Genomic DNA, 17,933 nt, shown 5'->3' with positions numbered 1-17,933 from the left:
TTCCTGGCTACCATGCTTCCATGCTTCCAAGCTCAGCTTCTTCCCTTCTCCTTTCTCTATGCATTCTGGAGATTCTTATACATGTTAATAACACAATTCCAAAATACTGCATAAATGTTTATTTCCAGTTGTCTTCTGAATATCTCCTGAATATCCAACTAGAAATCACCATTTCCCCCATGAAACCTGCCCTATTTACCGTATTTTTAAACTTATAACTGCATCACTGTTCACTCTGTTACTCATGATTAGAAACTTTGGAAGTATCTCAGTCATGCCTCTCTGCCAGTTAGTCATCAATTCTATTGATTCTATAACTGAGATGTTTGAAATTCTTCCCTTCCTCATTCCTACTACCATTGCTTTGATCAGGTCTTTATCATTACCTACGTGAACTATCATTGCAAGAGCCTCCAATCATTCTCCCCAACTCTACCTTCTCTACACTCTAGACCGCCTTCCATTCCTTTGTTTAACCACTGTTCTCACCCACCAATACTCCCCACTTGTGTACTGCAGCATGAAGCATGGCTAATGTTTTCACCTAAGTGTAAAATTTCAGGATCTTTCTTCCATGTAATATTTATATTAAAATAGTTCAAACACTCTACCTGGCATCCCATTTATATATGATGATAGTGGGGAGTTTTGATAGCCACCTCTTGCTCTGATTTCCCTTTGAATTTGCAATCTCACTCCTATCATTTGACTTTTATTTCTTTCCCAAATGAGGAGCAATGCCTCTCTTCCTTTCTTTTGTCAAAGCAAAACTTCTCTCTACCTCTGGGCTCTGTCACCTTTTCTCTCTAGGACTGCCTCTGAAACTCAGAATTGCTGTACAGTAGAGAAATGGAGGTCTTCATTCTTTATGGATTCCCTTAGGCATGTATATGTAAAATCTCTTTAACATGCTTTGTTAAACAAAGGGTTCTCCAATCTGAATCCTCTCTCTGGGGGACTGATGAATAGGTGAGGACTTGATGTAAAAAATTCAGTTTCCTGGGGCCTACTGTCCCAGTAAATGGAAGAGAATAGTATACAGAAATGTATTTCCATTTATCAGACTTATGTAAAATGGAGACGGATACATTCAGTTTTCTGTTTTAATAACACTTTGTCTGGATCCATTTTATATGTTAAACATATATGGGTGACTAAATTGAAAACAAAAAAGTTATAGGGAAGTATAGCAAATGATAGCCAGGCCTTTTCTGGGCATGGTTTTCATACTAGCATTTTAAAATATGTGAGTTAATAACATCAGTGACTTTATGCTGTTATCACAAAGAAAAATGAATTTAATATAAATATAATTAGTATAAAATAAAATGCAATAAGCCTAACTTCATTTGAAAATTGATTTAATATTTTAAAACGAGTTAATTCTTTAGACTTCCACTTAAGAAATAGCATAAAGACAATGAGTATGTATCATTGAAAAATAAGCATACATATTTTGTTTTGACAAAGTATAATACATAAATTTTAACATGTTAATATTAGAACATATTTAAAAGTCACTTTGTCTTTTTAACTGAAATGGTAATTGTTTTGTCATTTCAAACAGAAACAGTAGTATCATCTTAATTCACATATGGGATACTCATGATCTCCTTATCTTTGCTCTATTAATTAGGGTTTAGTGCAAAAAAGAGAAACAAATCTAGGTGTTTTAATAAAGAGGGAACTTAATTAGGGAAATTAGATGTTTCCAATATTGTTGAAAGATTGGAGGAGCAAGCTTAAGTGTGGACCTGTGTGAATGACTGTCAGAACCCTGTAGAACCGACCAGTCAGGGATATTGCTACCTTTGGTGAGTTAAGAGTCCACAATAGCAACACTGAGTTCAAGAAACTACTAGGAAAGCTGTGATCCAGCTGTCAGAAAGCTAAGATCAGAAGTTGTTGCCAGCCCTGCTACAATTGCCTCTTATCTTGATACTACAATCAAGACTGTGTCTCCATGACCTTGCTTGCTAGCAGAATAAAAGCCAGCAGCAACAAGAAGATAGCCTCATCATCACTTTTGTTCTCCTGATGTCCTACCAGTGCATTGAATTAAAACCAGAACTTCAGTTGCAAGGGAGTCTGAGAAATGAAGACTTTAGCTTTCCATCCTCTATTATATGCCACTTGACCATATAGAATCATATCTTCTTCTTTAGAATCACCTGGTTCATGCCTACCTTTCTTGCTTCATCTTTAGCACTATGAGACCATACTTATCCCCCTCTCCCCCATCCCTCCACATGCACTTTCACACTCACATATTTCCTATTTTTTTCTTCCCCTTCCCACTTGGCATATCCTTCAAGGGTCAGGTAACATGTCACATCTGCAATGAAAATTTCCCTGAATTCTGTCTTCAGTAGACTGTTCTTTTTTCTGGGTTCCTACAACATTTTGTACAATCATGGCTATAGTATATATAATTTACATTGTAACATGATGTTTTTCTTTCTACCAGACTGTGACTCTTTCAAGGTCAGTTACATGTCTTATTCTACTGTTCTCAATATCTGGCTCAGAGTGCATGGATGTTAATGGAAGGAATAATGAGTGACGACAATGACATGGTCCTTATCCTCTGGAGTTTAGTGAATGAGAGAATATACTTATAAGGCAGACAAATTGTTAGGATGTCTTCATTAGATCCCAAGGTCCCTATTGTCTATAAAGTTCTCTATGGAAGTTAAAGGAAACCAATTTAATAAGAGGCTTCCCTAGATTTGGTTGAGGAAGCACTTTCTTGTGCAAAAAGAGAGACTCTAGCTATCAGTGTTGTCTTTCCTGAGAGTAGAGACACGTGAGGATCCACCCTCTCAACCTACTGCTAACCTAGCAAAGCCACATTAAAAACTTCAGGACAAGGAAAGGCAGCTAAACCTCACAGGTTATTAATATACCTAGAACTTGTTTTCTGTGCAAATCTTACATCTATGAAGATGGAAAGAGAAAAGAAGGATGACAAGAGTAAAGAACAGGGCTCCATTGTCACAGAATTCACAGAACCGAAGTCAAGAGGACCAAGAAAATCAGGCCTTCCAGACCTGGACCTTGCGTGGAGATGATGGGGAGAAAACTCTTGGTACTTTTTCTTCTTATATTGGCCTCGGATAATTTTCAGACAGCTCTTCTCAAAGTAAAAAGAACAACAGGCCAGTATATCTTATGGAGTAGATATTTTAACTTTTAGGTAATTATCTAAATAATTTGGTGGAGGCTGTGGTAATTATGGATCTACCAACAAATTAAAGCTACTAATTATTCAATTATTTTTTCTTATATATCTATGTAAAAATTATTAAAATATAACATTTTATGTTCCTGTGTGACATGTGAGGTGTTCTGCTTCCTGTGGCTTATTTTCCTATTTGCTGCTTCTAAGTTATGCAGGTTTCTCCCTTGCCCCTGGAAATGAACGCACTATATTTGAAGTGATATATTTCAGAGCAAACAGCAAAAAAGTACTAGATTCTGTCCTATCAGGAGAAACGTAACCGATGTGTCCCATTGTGGTGATGCTAACTTTAGTCTGCTTTCTAAGGAAAGGGATTTGGGGGTCTTGATTTTTCATCTGCCAAATGGAAAACTTTCCTTTTCCATCGCCTTCCACCAGGGATTGCTGATCTGAAGGTCAGTGTATTTAATGCTTGATTGTCATAATAAAGCAGTTCCCAGCAGAGGTCTATTCATATTGTTCCAGAATAGACCAGGATTACCTACTTTTTCATACAACTGCTGTTCTGACCTTCAACTTTTGGTAATAAATAAATGCTGAGAGCTTAGAATGTGCTTTTAAGAAATGTTTGAATAATCTTACACAGGAATAATCAAAAACAAAGTTTGTCACTCTTAATTCAAGAGTGAAGATATTTCTTTTCATTAATATGTATTTTTACTGTCCACAAACCAATATCGTAATAAGTGAATTTAACTCAGCTGTAGTTTTTAAAATATATTGTTAATTTTTTAAAATTATTAATTTTGAAATACTTCCAGACTTCTGAGAAAGTTGTGACAAAATAGTATGAATTCCCATATACTCTTCTTCCAGCCTCTATAAAATTTAACATCTTATATAACCACAGTACCATTTTCTAAACAAGAAATTAACTTAACAGAGTACGACTAAGTAATACACAGCCCTTATTCGAATTTTGTAATGTCCTTCCAATGTACTTTTTCTGCTCAGGATCTAATTCAATATCCCACATTGTATTTAGTTTTCATAGTTCATTAGTTTTCAGTCTGGCACCAGCACCAGTCCAAAGTTTTTCTTTGTTGTTTTTGTTTTTGTTTCTGTCTTTGTTTTGACTCTTTGAGTAGTACTAGCCAGTTGTTTTGTAGAATGTTGCTCAATTTTGCTTGTCTGATATTTCCTCATGATTACATTCAGGTTACATATTTTTGGCAAGAATATCACAGAGGTGACATTCGTGCCCATTTCAGTGCATCCTATCAGGAGGAACATAACCGATGTGTCCCATCACAGTGATGCTAACTTTGATCATTTAGTTAAGGTGGCCAGGTTTCACCATTGTAAAGTTACCTTTCTCCCCTTTGAAATTAATAAGCGTCTAATGAGGAGATCCTTTAAAACTATGTAAATATTCTGCTTTTCATCACACTTTTGCTCATTCATTTTTAGCATCCATGATCTCTGCTTGAAATAATTATTTCCGTTGCGTTTGTCAAATGATGATTTTCTATTTTCTTTATTCCTTCTACATTTATGAATTGGGATAGTACTACAGGGAAGAGTTTATTTTTATTCACTTATTTATTTATTTACTTATTAAATTATGAATTTGCCTTGACTCTCTGAGACCATCACTTAGAAATGGTTAGTTAATGAGAGTTAATGCAGTGACCTTTGGGCACCATGCTCTCCACCCCACTCCACAAGAACTGCTCCCTTCGATCATCCTATCGGTGCAGTTGATTTTTTTTTTTTTGAGTCTGGAATAAAGCTCATGTGGCTTTGTGGAGAGGATCTAGGGAACATCTCACATGAATCTGTTTGCATCCACTGATCTATATCAGGGCTGAACATATTGCCAAGAAAAAGACTTTGAACTCCGCAAAGGCATGTACAATATGTGTGAGGGGCTGGCATGGTTTTCAGTAGGGCCAGAGTTTAAGAGTGAACAATGTGAGGCATGAGAACAATGGAACATCCTTATAAAAAAAGAAGGAGCTTGGTTCTGCAAGTGAGACCCAGAAACAGAGCATGATCTTCAGAAGATGTGGTGAGTTTAGACCACTGCTATAGAACTTTCCTCTGCACAGACCTCTGGCAGTAGGCATGACCTTTGGTAAAGCTCTGTAGTATATTTTAAAAAAAAAAAAATGAGACTAAGTGCTCCAACATTTTGGGTCCAAGCAACCTTGCTGTGGGACCTCATACGGCTGCACCTGAGTGTAACCCAGAGAGAGTTCTTTCCTTTCCACTTCGTAAGGTCAATGTTTGGACCTCTCACCTCATGGGCAACATTTCCGTTCCAACCCCACCAGACCGGTTAGCTGCATGGCTCTAGCTCAGCAACAGGAGATGTAACTCTAGGCATTGTTGAGTACCTGATCCACCAGTACCCAAGGGACAGCTATGGGCACAGAAGCAGTTTCAGTTCTGTGTGCTACTTGTATGAAACTGTCAGCCCTTGAAGCTGTGGAACCCTAGTTCACCTTACCAGAAAGGCAAATAATGACCATGACAGATTCATGGGCACATATAAGATCCCTGAGGATTTTAGCAAATTTTCGGAAACAGGGACACTGTTAAAAATTAGGCCTCTTACATAGAGTTGAGCATGTGAGAGCGAGGTACTATTGAGATTTATTTATTAATATCATTGAAATTTCATTTTTGCCCATTGTCTTAAGATAGTGAGACACTAGGATTCTAGAGTTGAAATAGTAATTTGCCTGAGCCCACTAGATCTCCAGAGCATACACTTTAGCCATTTAGAACCTATAAAACAAGCAGATCCTCATGAAACATTATCTTCTAGTTGTATATGAATAATAATAACAGCCTCTTCTTTATCCAGGTCTTTTTCTTCCATATGACTCTGTGCTAATCCAAGATCCAAAACCAACTTTTAAAAAATTACAAGTAATCCAGAGGCAATTATGGCTGCTATGCAGCTGAGTGCCATTTACCAGAAAAATCATACATGAAGGGAAGCATGGACAGTCATTACTGCAAACCTTAGACCCATTAGCCTTTGTCTTCCAGGAGCTTGGAAAATTCAAGAGGCAAAGTAAAGAATCTGAGGGAACAAATTCCAAAGGAACATGGGTTTTGTCCATTTGTGGGCATGCTGGGTGTCTTCTCTTTGCCCTTCCAGATCCCCACTCCACCCTCTTCACTACTTTTGTGGCTCAGTGGCTACATCAAAAATGTCCCTCCCCGTCTGGCTTTGGGTGACATTCAGGCACTAGAGAGCACTGGCAGGGGATGGAGGATGGGCGGAGAGGTCAAGTTGTTTAGCCTGCTGGTTCACCTTCTTGCTGGTTGAAGGTCACAGCTCTTGCTAAGTGGCCCTCTCCATTCAGATCTCTGTTGAAGTTCTAGAAATAGTTCCCTCCCCTTGGCCTTTCAGGTGAGGCTCCAGCTGCTACTAATCTGAGGAGAGGATACAGCAATGAGCTCTCTAGAAAGGAGAGTATCAGGAGAAGCTGGTTGGGGTGTGCAGTCACATGTAGAGAGATTGCCAGCCAAATGCCAGGACAGGGGGAGCTGCGCGCCCATTGGTTGGAAGACTCCTGCCTCAGGAGGAAAAGGACCAAGAGCTGAGGCTATGCTGGAGGCCCGTGGTGGGGCTGGCATGATGAAGGGAACACTCAGGTCAGCTCTCTCCTCCTCCAGAGGTTCGGAATGAACAGGTAATGCCAGTAGGCATTTTTGCTACTTCCTATGGGAGAAGTATTACAAATTACAACCATATTAACACCTTTGTTTTTTTTTTTTTACCTATCAGACTAACAAAGATCAAATGTTTTTATAAAACTGTGTTAGTCAGAGCTGGGACAACAGGCACTCAGTCATTGCTGGCAACATTGTAATTTTTGGTTACATAAAAAAACACAAAACTCCCAAATATAGTATGTTAACATTTGCATTAAAAAGAATAAAAAGATGGATGTACATTTCTATTTGTTGTAGGAGGGCAATTAGTGCCTGGAGGACAGGGTTGGAACTGCAGTTTATTACTCTGTAACCTCCTGAACCATGTGACCATATGCACTAATTTTTTTTTAAACTATAAAATTTAAGTTTAAAAAAGCAAGAGAAGTAGGAGGAGCAACAGCAGCAACTGTGGCTGAAGATAGAGGAATGCTTGACTAGCCAAAGTCAGCAGTAGTGGCTTCCCACCATTGCAGGAAGAGGGGCCCGGTTGTTAAGCACATATCTCATTTGGTGGCCACAGCAATGGTAGCTGAGTCAGGAAGGCCTAGCCTAGACCCCAGAAATCAATGACCACACATCTAGCCATGCCCAGCACTGTGGTGCTAAAACATGTGGGACAATGTGTCCCAGGCTAGAGGAAATGGGTAAAAATGGGATGCATTTCACCCATCTTGGGAATGAAGAAACCTGTTCTGACTGATTATTTAGAAAAAGCAGACACTCTGGAGGTGGTGAATTCCAAAGCCTCAGTGCACGTGAGTGGGCAAACTTCCAGGAGTGGGGTTTTCCAAACCAGGTTCCCTCTGGTCCCTCCACCATACTTAAGATACCCTCTCCTTAGGCAGTGTGAAGAGGCATCAGCAAAAAGGAAACTTGAACATATTTCAGACATAGTCTGAAACAGCTCGAATGATTTCTTAAATGGTCTCAAGGAACTGATATGGAGTTTTTAAAACAGCTCTGAGCTTGATGGGAAGGAACAGGTAAAGCAGTAATAGTTCATAATCTCTTTCCACCCAGACACTTGAGTTATAATCATTTCCCTGTCTCAGCTTGTTTTAATATTAGATTTCCTTGGCTTTAGTTGTTAAGTTCTTCAGAAAGCCAAGTGGGCTCTGCTCAGGTATTCTTGAGCTGGAGACCAAAGTGTCCTTGGTGGTGTCTAGTCTCCCCGAGAGCTGTGGCTTCCAGGAAGCCCTGGCTCAGTGAGAGTGTGGGCAAAGAAGGGTCATTCCTGTACGTGCATGGCCTGTCTTACCCCATCTACTGCCTCTTGGGCAACAAGTTTTTTACACTAATTCTCATGCTCGCATTACTCTCTTGCTTGTTATACCTGTTTGTGCTAAATAAGGGACAAATTGTCATTGGCATAGCATGGAGCAACAGAGACATGCCCACTGGTTATCTAAAAAAGAGATGAATGAGAGAGTCAAAAACATTAAAAAGATCTTTTTCTAACTTAGAGAGTATAAAAGATAACTTGTTTTTGAGAAAGGGTCAGCTGTGTTAAATCTCATACAAGTATTTTACTTTAATGGGGTCAGTTGTCCATGGGTCATGGGGGTGGTGGTGCTGGGGATAAAGAAATGAGAAACTTTTCAGGGTACTTCCTGTTCTCTTATTCTTTAATTTTGACATTATAGTGTTATTAGAAACATTGTAGGCACTGTGAAAGTCTTTTAATTAAAAAAAAACTGGCATATGTTTCGCTGCCTTGGGGTTACTATAAATTGTTTATTGGTAGTGCCCTTGGTCTTTCGTGGTCTTTCCATTAAATGCAATTGGCAGGAGGAGCCAACAAACATTTGGGAACAGAGAAGTATAGCGATTGCTATGCCACTTCCAGCATCATATGAAAGAAAATACCTAGTTTGGACTTTCCATTATCCATCTATTTACCGAACACCTACTCTGTAGGGACTGTGTTAGATACTGTGAATCAAAGATGAAAATAATGTGCAAAGATGTAAATGGTGAACCAATTACTTGTTTTCCCTTTAGGTTTTACATATTTTAGTGGAGTTAGTTTTTGTTTTTGGCCTCTGAAAGTTCTCGTTTATTTATCTCAAATGTTTACAGAGTGCTGAGATAGGATTCAGAAGCAACTAGGCCCGGTAAACTACTGTCCTCATTCTGAAACATTCTTTTTTTTTTTTTTCCAATGTTCTTAACAGCAAAATGGAGCAAGAAAACTTTCTCTCATCCCTCCTGGATACAGATTTAATTATATTATAATCAAAGTAACAATTTGATTAATGAAGTCTCTTCTAATTCTAATAGCCCTGATGCCATCATTTGAGCCACTGCACTGGCTTGAAACAAGACATTTATATTTTTCGGTTACATGATTCAATAAATTCCATTGATGATTTAAGCCAGTTTGAGTTGGATTTCTCTGTGTGTGTGTGTGTGTGTGTGTGAGAGAGAGAGAGAGAGAGAGAGAGAGAGAGAGAGAGAATGAGTCGGGATCCTGGCAGGACACAAACACGGTAATTGAAAGGAATTAAATGAAGGACCATTTACACAAGTGTGGGTGGGGTTAGGGGAAACCAATAAAAACTAGCAATAACAGAGAACCTTCTCAACCCTAGGCCTGAAACAACAAGGGGAGGGGCTGGTTTCCCCAGATCCGGAGCTTTGGGAGAACCATAGCTGTAGCTGCTGGAGAGGGCTGCCTGATAGGAGCTGTGGTCTTCACGAGAAAAGCAGCCTGGCAGAGAAAGAACCCAAGGAATAAGTACTCTGATCCTTCTTTTCTCCTACTCCTTCTCCCTTTCTCGTTGGTGTTTCCCACTGGCCAAACTCAAGTGGAATCCAGAGAGAATGAAGACCATTTCATGCAGTCTATTGAACTCAGCCTTTTGGGGGGCACTGAGCATGGTGGGGATGAGTGGAGAAAGAATCTGGAAGGGCCATGAAGAGCATTCATTATCCTATAAATCTAATATATTTTTGCAACGTATTTTAAGATTTTAGAGAACAATTAATAATAAAAAAATGACTGTTATGAACATCACAACACATGACTCAATCTCACTTGTTGAGCATTCATTGTTGTGGGTGCTTTGAAATAGTGCAAGGAATTTAGAAGTCATAGTTGCTGTTCTCAAGTGGCTAAAAACCAAAAGGGTGAGATGAGGTATTACAAATAAAAAACGAAATTATGGGGCTGCAAAAATATAAAAATTCAGGCTTTAGGCATGAACCAATCAGTGTATCCAGTCCTCTTGGCCATAGGGATTGGGCACAGAAGCCAAAGGAATCAACAAGACTGAGTGACTCCCAGGACTTTGAATCTATAAGAGATATATGTTCTTCTCTCTACCCGTGATGTGAGAATATCAAGTCTGGACAGCTACAGGCGGTTTACTAACGAGACAGGAGGCCCTGGAGCTGCGTGGAAGCCACTTTCATAGAACCTAAAGACGAAGTCGAAGGAAGGCAGCACAAGGAGAAACTGGATCCTCAGTGACATCATTTGAATCACTATATAAACCCAGACTGAAGCCAGACATCTAGACTTTTTAGTTACCAGATCCAACGAGTTCTCTTCATAGTTTATGCCAATTGGAATTGGGTTTTCTGTCATTTGCATCACAGAGCATCCTAATTGATACACTATCCTACAACAAAAGCATTGAAATGAAGTACTATTTTTAAATAAAAGATTTTAATGTTCAGGAGAAGCATTTGAATCTTCACAAGAATTCTTGCATTTTATTCTTATTCTTTATCTTAAATTTAAAAGCAAGGCCCTGATTTATGAATTAGCAAATATTTCGGTGGTAGTAATCATAAGAAGTAACCCAATCAGACCACTCCCTTTGGAAAGTCCTCTATATGGAATGCAGTCTCAGACCACTCCTTTTGGAAAGTCAGACCACTCCCTTTGGAAAGTTCCCTATATGGAATGCAGTCTCTTCTGTGGATGTCATTTGCCTAAAGAGTTGGTGAATGTAAACAAAGTCTGGTGAATAATGATTTTTTTATGCCTCTGGCATGGGAACAATCATCAGGCCTGGAATAAAGACTATTTTTCATATACTCTCAGGAATAAAAGTATTGCCTTTTGTAGATTTGTCCTTTGGAGTTGCTGATCTCCCTCCTACGTACAACCTATATAATTAGATGTTGGCTGGTTCTTTCTGATTCCTGTACTGTGAATCTTTATTTGCTTGTTCAGTTAAGTGAGCAGTTTTAGTGGCAAACCATTAGTGTTAATACAAAGCACAAAGAGCCAAGCTAATGATTTAGGAAAAGTTGAGTGTTAAAGACACTGGTAGCTCAAATCTCAAAAAACAATAAATCACCTGATCGTCACCTAATTCATAAAACAGCAAGAACAAAACAACCTAATATGGACAAAATTTCTTTCTACTGTTTTGAATGAAATTATTTCTATTTATGCAGTGTCTGGGGACCTAACTGTGTGTCCAAAAAGAAAATGTTATAGTAGAGGTCTGCAGTTGAAGTTTTGAAAATATCAGGGAACGGTTTTTAACTATTATTTATCAAATTGTACCGATGACCAACGCTTTTGTAAACAATTGTAATTTCTGTTTTGCAGGTGAAAGAAAACTGCAGAAACTGCAGCAGAGTTTCATTATCAAGGCAAAGCACAGTGCTGCACTGACCTAGCTCTGGCAAATACCGTACTCCCTTCACAGAACTGGTTGGATTAGTTGTACAAATGCAAAACAACAGGTTGATAGTTTTGCAAATTATCTGTTCTAGCCCGTATAGAAAGCACTGAAATATTTAGTTTCCAAAGAACACATTACAGTGTTCAGAGAGCAGTTGAACAGCATTTCTAGTCTGTGATTCAAGGCAGTTGGCGGCACAGCCTGCCTTAGGAGAGAAACAGTCTTCTGATGTATCACATACAACTAAATTTTGCCTTATAGATACTGTACAATGTGTCCAGTTAAATTCATTAAATAACTCTACAACAGTATGAATGAAGATGTAGAAATGCTTAAACAGAATTTAAGGACCCAGATAAGTCAGAGAGAAGCAGGGTAAATTGCAGACGCAGAAGAAAGTCTGTTTCAATGCCACGTGATAACTATAGCTCATAGATTGTGCATGCTAGTGTGTATGTATGTCTGAGTATGTGTATGTCTGAAGAGGCCTGTGCACTTAAAGAAAGGGGAGATTATCACCCCATCTCCCAGGAGTCATTTGCATAATTTCCACGGACCTTGGGACAGTGAGTGGGAGACTGATTGAGATGACCACTAGAGGAGAATCAAACAATTTAAAACAGATGGGTGTCTTACTGTTACAGGAAGTGCTTAGAAAGTGAGGTAGTATGAATGTAGAATGGCTGGGTTGGTGGCCTAAGAAATTTAGAGTCAAGAGGAAGGACAAAGGATGAAGATACATTCACTATCAAGCTGGTCACTAGGACAGGGAGTAACATCGTTCTACAGAGTGAGATGGGTAAGACTTCTGAGAACTGAAAGGTTCTCACAGTGGGGACAACTCTTTGTGCTGAGTTTACTTGTCTGGGAAAGGCAGGGTCAGAACTCAGAGTCCTAATTTAGGAGACTTGTGAGATGGTTTCAACAGGAGGAAGTGGTTGGGGAGGGGCCCTGAGCAAAAGGAGGATGACCATCTGCCAGGTGCACTCCTGGAGATGTTCGTCTTCCCTGGCAGTGTGACTAGAAAGAGTGAATCTAAAGCACAGTTCATAGTGTCCCTTCTCCATCTGGAACATAATAATAAAAAATAAACTTCTTTCTTCCTTCCTATGAGCTAAGGTAGAGGGTCTAGTCAAGAATGGACTATGTGGTTGAGGGGTAAGTCAGTGTTGTTCTCCCCTTCGGTGGTTGGAATTAGCTTAAAAGTTGGGTGCCTAGGATGGTGGGTAACATAATTTCCCTAGATCTGTTGATTATGCACTTAGTAACTTTAAGAAATGAGGTAACATCTCCTCACTCCTCCACATCTACCCCTGGACAAAGAGCAGCCTTGCTTACTGCTTGCTATACAATAAGTGGGTTCTCCAAGCTCAGTGTTCCTCAGCTGTGAAGCAACCTACTGCATGTGCACACATCCTCTAGGCCCATCTGTGTTGCCCTGTGGCATCTGATGACAAGAGCAACCAACACAAATATAGTGACATTCATGCTGCTCATTGTGTCATGAGTAATAATAATTTCCTTCGTCTCTGACCCATGAGTCTTGAGTATTCTGTCAGCTTCCATAAAATAATAAGTGACTAATTTATTAGGTTGTAGGTAAGGTAAAATCAAACCCCAGATCCAACATATATCATTTTATCTGTACATATTTCAGTACACATTTCTAAGAGATAGAATTCTTAAAAAAAAAAAAATTAGGTAAGATGAATAAGTTCTAGAGATATGCTGTATAACTTTTTGCCTATAGTTAATAATATTGTATTGTGCACTTAAAAATTTAAGAGGAAAGAGTTAATGTTAAGGTTTTTACAATAAGAAAAATAACTTCAAAATCCTATTATAACATCTTAAAAAAAGACAATGATTTTTTAATAGCGTTGAATTGTGTTCAAAATTCCCCATTTTATTTTATTTTTTTTACAGTGTATTCATTCAATAGGCATCCAAGCATTTGTATTGGATTACTTGAATCTTTAAAAAAGATTATTGTAGTAAAAAAATATATATGTGATTTTTAAAATTTTAAAAATATAAAATTTGTGATTTTAACCATTTTTAAGTGTATGATTCAGTGGTGGCATTAGTTACATTCTCAATGTTGTACAACCATCATCACTACCTATTTCCAAAACTTTTACATCTGGGTGATTTAAGTCTTTAGTATCTTTTAATCTTACTAGTTTTCCTTTTCCCTTTCTCTGTTTTTCTTGCAATTTATTTGTTGAAGAAAATCACATAATTTCTACTATACAGTTACCCACAGTTTGGATTTTGCTATTTTTGTAACTTTTATAGGCTTCCATTGGGAGGCATATAATGTCTAGTTGTTTCTTTTTTGTGATGTCAACAACTATTTATGACCATTGTCTAGATCCTTTATTTTTTTAGAGGTGCAAAATTGTGACATTTGAATTCTATTATTGCTTTTTAACGTCTCTAATGCTTTCATAGAAGAAACAGTTGCAGAGATGATGTTGACTCGGTCTGTCTAAATAATGTTGCTTAAGCCAGAAGACCTTATTTAGCAAGCACAATTTTATTGTGATTGATTTTTAAACATAAAAGAGTTGTTTTGTTATTGTTGCTGCTGCTGTTGTTTAATTCTCACAAAGGGCACAGAATATGCTCAAGACTAAAATAACATTTGCGAAAAAGTTAAAAACTACTTCTATGTGACAACATGAGTAAATTTTCACCCTCCAAAATCATTTCTGTTACTGAAGTGGGTCTTTTGTTAAAAGGTATCCTAGAGTCATTAATCTGGAAAGAAAGCAATCAGTATGGACAAGCAATTTCTGTTTCCTTTTCTTCCAAAGAAGAGTGTTGAGAGCTGGGTAGAGCCTCTTTTACATGTGTTCTCTGCTTCTTTTTTTATGGATCTAAAATTAAGCATAGTGTTTTTTTTGGTTATAGTACATGTCAGGATGGCACATCAGAACATTTTCCTTAGAGCAACATTGAGTCACATCTGTTCAAGTGAATCGGTTACCAACTCAATTGACTCATTTAGCAGGGATGGGAAATTCAAAAGCCATCAGTCATGTGAGTTGAACCACATGATCCCGCTACCATTAAAAATATTAATTAAGGTTTTTTTTTTATTCCCCACCATAACATCTGTTATCTTACATTTGGTATCCTGTGAGACTTCTATGTGCTGGGAATTATAGCAGTTGAAAGGTCATGCCACAAAACTTATTAAAATTTTAAAATTTGGAGGGATATTCTCTCTCTCTCTCTCTCTCTCTCTCTCTCTCTACCCCCCACTCCTCTACCCTCCTGTCCCCAAAGAGGATAAACTAGCAAGTCACATTCATATTTGATAGTATAATATAATTCGATGTTGGAAAAAAATTCTGTTTTCATATTAAAAATAAAAGAAAGCAAAGCTCAACTAAATTAGTGCGGTTTGTGGGGAAATGACTTCAAATCCCACTCTCTGTGAAAGCCCACTTTCTTCCAAATCAAAAAGTAATATGGGTAGCATGCTGTATATATTTATCAATGCAATTTATTTGCTTGTTTTAGTAACCTATTGCTGTGAAATAAATTACTCCAAAACTTAGTTGTTGAAAACAACACATATTTATTATCTCACAGTTTCTGTGGGTCAGGAATCCAGGACCTGCTTAGCTGGGGGCCTCTGGCTCAGGGCTGCCATCAAGCAGCATGTAGGAGCTGTATAGTCATCTCGAGGCTTGACTCAGGGAGGAGCCACCTTCAGCATCCCTCAGAAGATCCATTTCCAAGTTCAATCACGTGGTCCTCTCTGCAGGGCTGCTTAGAAGCTGGTTTCTTCAAGAGTGAGGATTCCGAAGAGAGTGAGAGAGCACCCCAGACAGAAACCATAGAACTGACATCCCATCATGTCTTACAGTCTATTCATTAGAAAAGAGTCAATAAGTCAGGTCCACCAAAAGGGGAGGAGATTATATAAGCATGAATACTAGGAAGCAGAGATCATTGGGGGCCATCTTAGAGGCTACTTACTACAGTTTTTTCATTTCAAATGTAAATTTTAAAATAGAAAATGCATTCTCACAGTTAGAAATTAAAAATGTATAAGAGAGTGTAGAGTAAGTCTCCTTCACTCCCCTGTCATCCAGTCCCCTCCTTGAGCAAACTTGTATCTGTTTCCTGTGTATCCTTTCAGAGGGTTTCTGTTAGATGTGAAGTTGAAAAAGTTGGACTCCAAAGGGTGCAGGCAGAAAGCTGCCTCAATCTTCTCCCCTCCACCTTGCCAAGTCACACCTGCTTTGCAGAGATAATTCCACTGCACCCTTGGGTGAAATCTGAGGTGGGTGTTATGACTTTTCATGTCCTTCTCAGATAACGAAGAGTCCTCCAGTTATTTTTAGTCATAACATAATTTCACGTCAGAAAGAAAATGCTGAATAATAGTCAGACTACAAACTTTAAGGTTAACGTGTCTGCCCTTCCTTAGCTTGGGCCTCTGTCAGCCTGGAAGGCTGCAACAAAAAAGGTGGAGACTTTCTGGCCTCCAGCTTCTCTATTTCTCTGTTTTGTACTTCATTTTCTCTTCTGTCTCCTGTCTACTCCGCTGGGTTGCCTTTGTGTCTCTCTGTGTTGGGGGATGGTGAATGAGTGAAGAGAGAGAAGGATGCTCCAATATGCCATCCTGGCATGTACTAGTGCTCTTTTCTTCAGTATTTGCTCATGTGGCTTATTCAGAGATCTCGTTATGGAAACATCCAATGGTAGCTTTTTTGGTGTTTGCAAATTCTCTCCTTCATTAAACTTTTGCTTCCAAGGATATGCCTCCGGCTACTTTGTGCTGAGGTCTTGGGCAAGGTCTCCTCCAAGACAACTCCAGAAGGGCTGGCTTTCTCTCCCTCTCAGCCTCCATCTGGTCCTGGAAAACCCTCATGCACCCTTCAGAATGTGCTAGACTCTGGAAAACCGACTAAGACTTTTTTGCTCCTTGGGGGTTTTAATTTCTCATACTATCTCGCTCGATTCCTTTAGGAATTATTATATCCTGGGAACAGGGACTGTCCAATGTATCACCCCAGGAATTAAAACCCAGAAGAGAGGATGTATCTGTTGGTTGATCAAAGGCTTGTTTTGTTTGAGTAGGAAGTGAAAAACTTTTTTTGTAGAACATACTTTCCACATGCTGAGATACCTTTGAAGACAAAATAGTTATAGAAATTAAGTCTGTGAATTCTTTCAATAATCCAGTGTATTCTACTTAGCCACAGATGGCAGGGAGGCTGAGGTAATTTCAGGCATGGGCATATACATAGTTGTGGGGAACATGTTTTAGGACATGGTGGGCTTTTTCTTTCTCTTAGAATCATAGTGTTCACTGTTGTAAAACTGGATATCGAGATGGTAGAACTTTCCAGTTCCCATTCCTGGTTCTGCTATGTTTCATCTGCACACACGGTTATTCTCTCTCAGTTCACTCTACCTCTCCCTTTTCCAGTCGTCCCACAGGCACCCCACTCTACCTTCACCAATACACAGCTGGTCCTTCTCCTAGCTAAGGCTGGAGTTTTTTGTTTTTTGTTTTTTTACTTTTATTTTATTTTATTTTGTTTATTGGGGTAACATTGGTTAATACAATTATATAATTTTCAGTTATACATTATAATTTGACATCTATATATTCTAGGCTGGAGTTTTTTGGGCAATCTCAGCACACAGCTGGCCTTCAGTCATCTTTGTGTCGAGACATAAATGGGGCTGTTCTGGGATTTGGTACCCCAATACTGACCACTGGGTTCCTACACAAACCTGACCCTGAACAGCACCCAGGAGATTTATATGTTATTAAATTGTCACAGCTCCAACCCAGCTTCCTCCATTCTAATAATATCCAAGTTCTCAAATTCCAGTAACTTTCTTCTCCTACCCCTGTTCCTTCTAAGTCTCTGTTCCGGAGAAGGGGTTTCCTTCTTCGTAGCAGGGCTCTCTGTAATAGTGTTGCCCTTGATTCCCATTTTGGAGATTGAGGCTTTGTTATCTTATCCACAAAGATATCTTTTCTTATCTGGTGAACTCCTGCCTGCTCGCCTCCTAGGTCTTCCAGATGTTACTCAGAATCTCCCAATTCTGCCGCGTCTATTGGGCCCCTGAAAATTCCCAGTCCCTAGTATCCTACAACTGTTTTGCTGGGTTGAATATCTGGCATCAGCTGGACCTGCTCTCATCAGCTTCTATGGGAGCCCTGTCCTGTTGGGCTGGCAGATGGGGCATGGATCTAACAGCTCAGCTGAGTTTCATGGAGGCACTACACATATCAGATGGAAGCACAATAAATGACTACAGCCTCATGAACAGTAAGTGAGGAAAAGAGTAAGAATGATTTGGAGTTGGCCACATTGTAAGGTCAAAAGCCGGCGGGG

General features: G+C 39.0%; 1 protein-coding gene across 1 annotated transcript in view; it reads right to left on the bottom strand.

Annotated features, from left to right (window-relative positions):
* Positions 1-16,513: 16,513 nt before the first annotated feature.
* Positions 16,514-17,933, bottom strand: part of SAMD7 (sterile alpha motif domain containing 7) — a 17,232-nt gene continuing 15,812 nt past the window's right edge. The window contains exon 7 of the mRNA XM_006910817.1: positions 16,514-16,708. Coding sequence (XP_006910879.1) covers positions 16,514-16,708 — 195 coding nt within the window. The remainder of the gene's footprint in view (positions 16,709-17,933) is intronic.

The sequence above is a fragment of the Pteropus alecto genome, unplaced genomic scaffold, assembly GCF_000325575.1.
Source record: "Pteropus alecto unplaced genomic scaffold, ASM32557v1 scaffold33, whole genome shotgun sequence".
Taxonomy (NCBI): domain Eukaryota; kingdom Metazoa; phylum Chordata; class Mammalia; order Chiroptera; family Pteropodidae; genus Pteropus; species Pteropus alecto.
The sequence above is the reverse complement of the archived record's forward strand: the minus strand, read 5'-3'. Positions and strand labels throughout refer to the sequence as shown.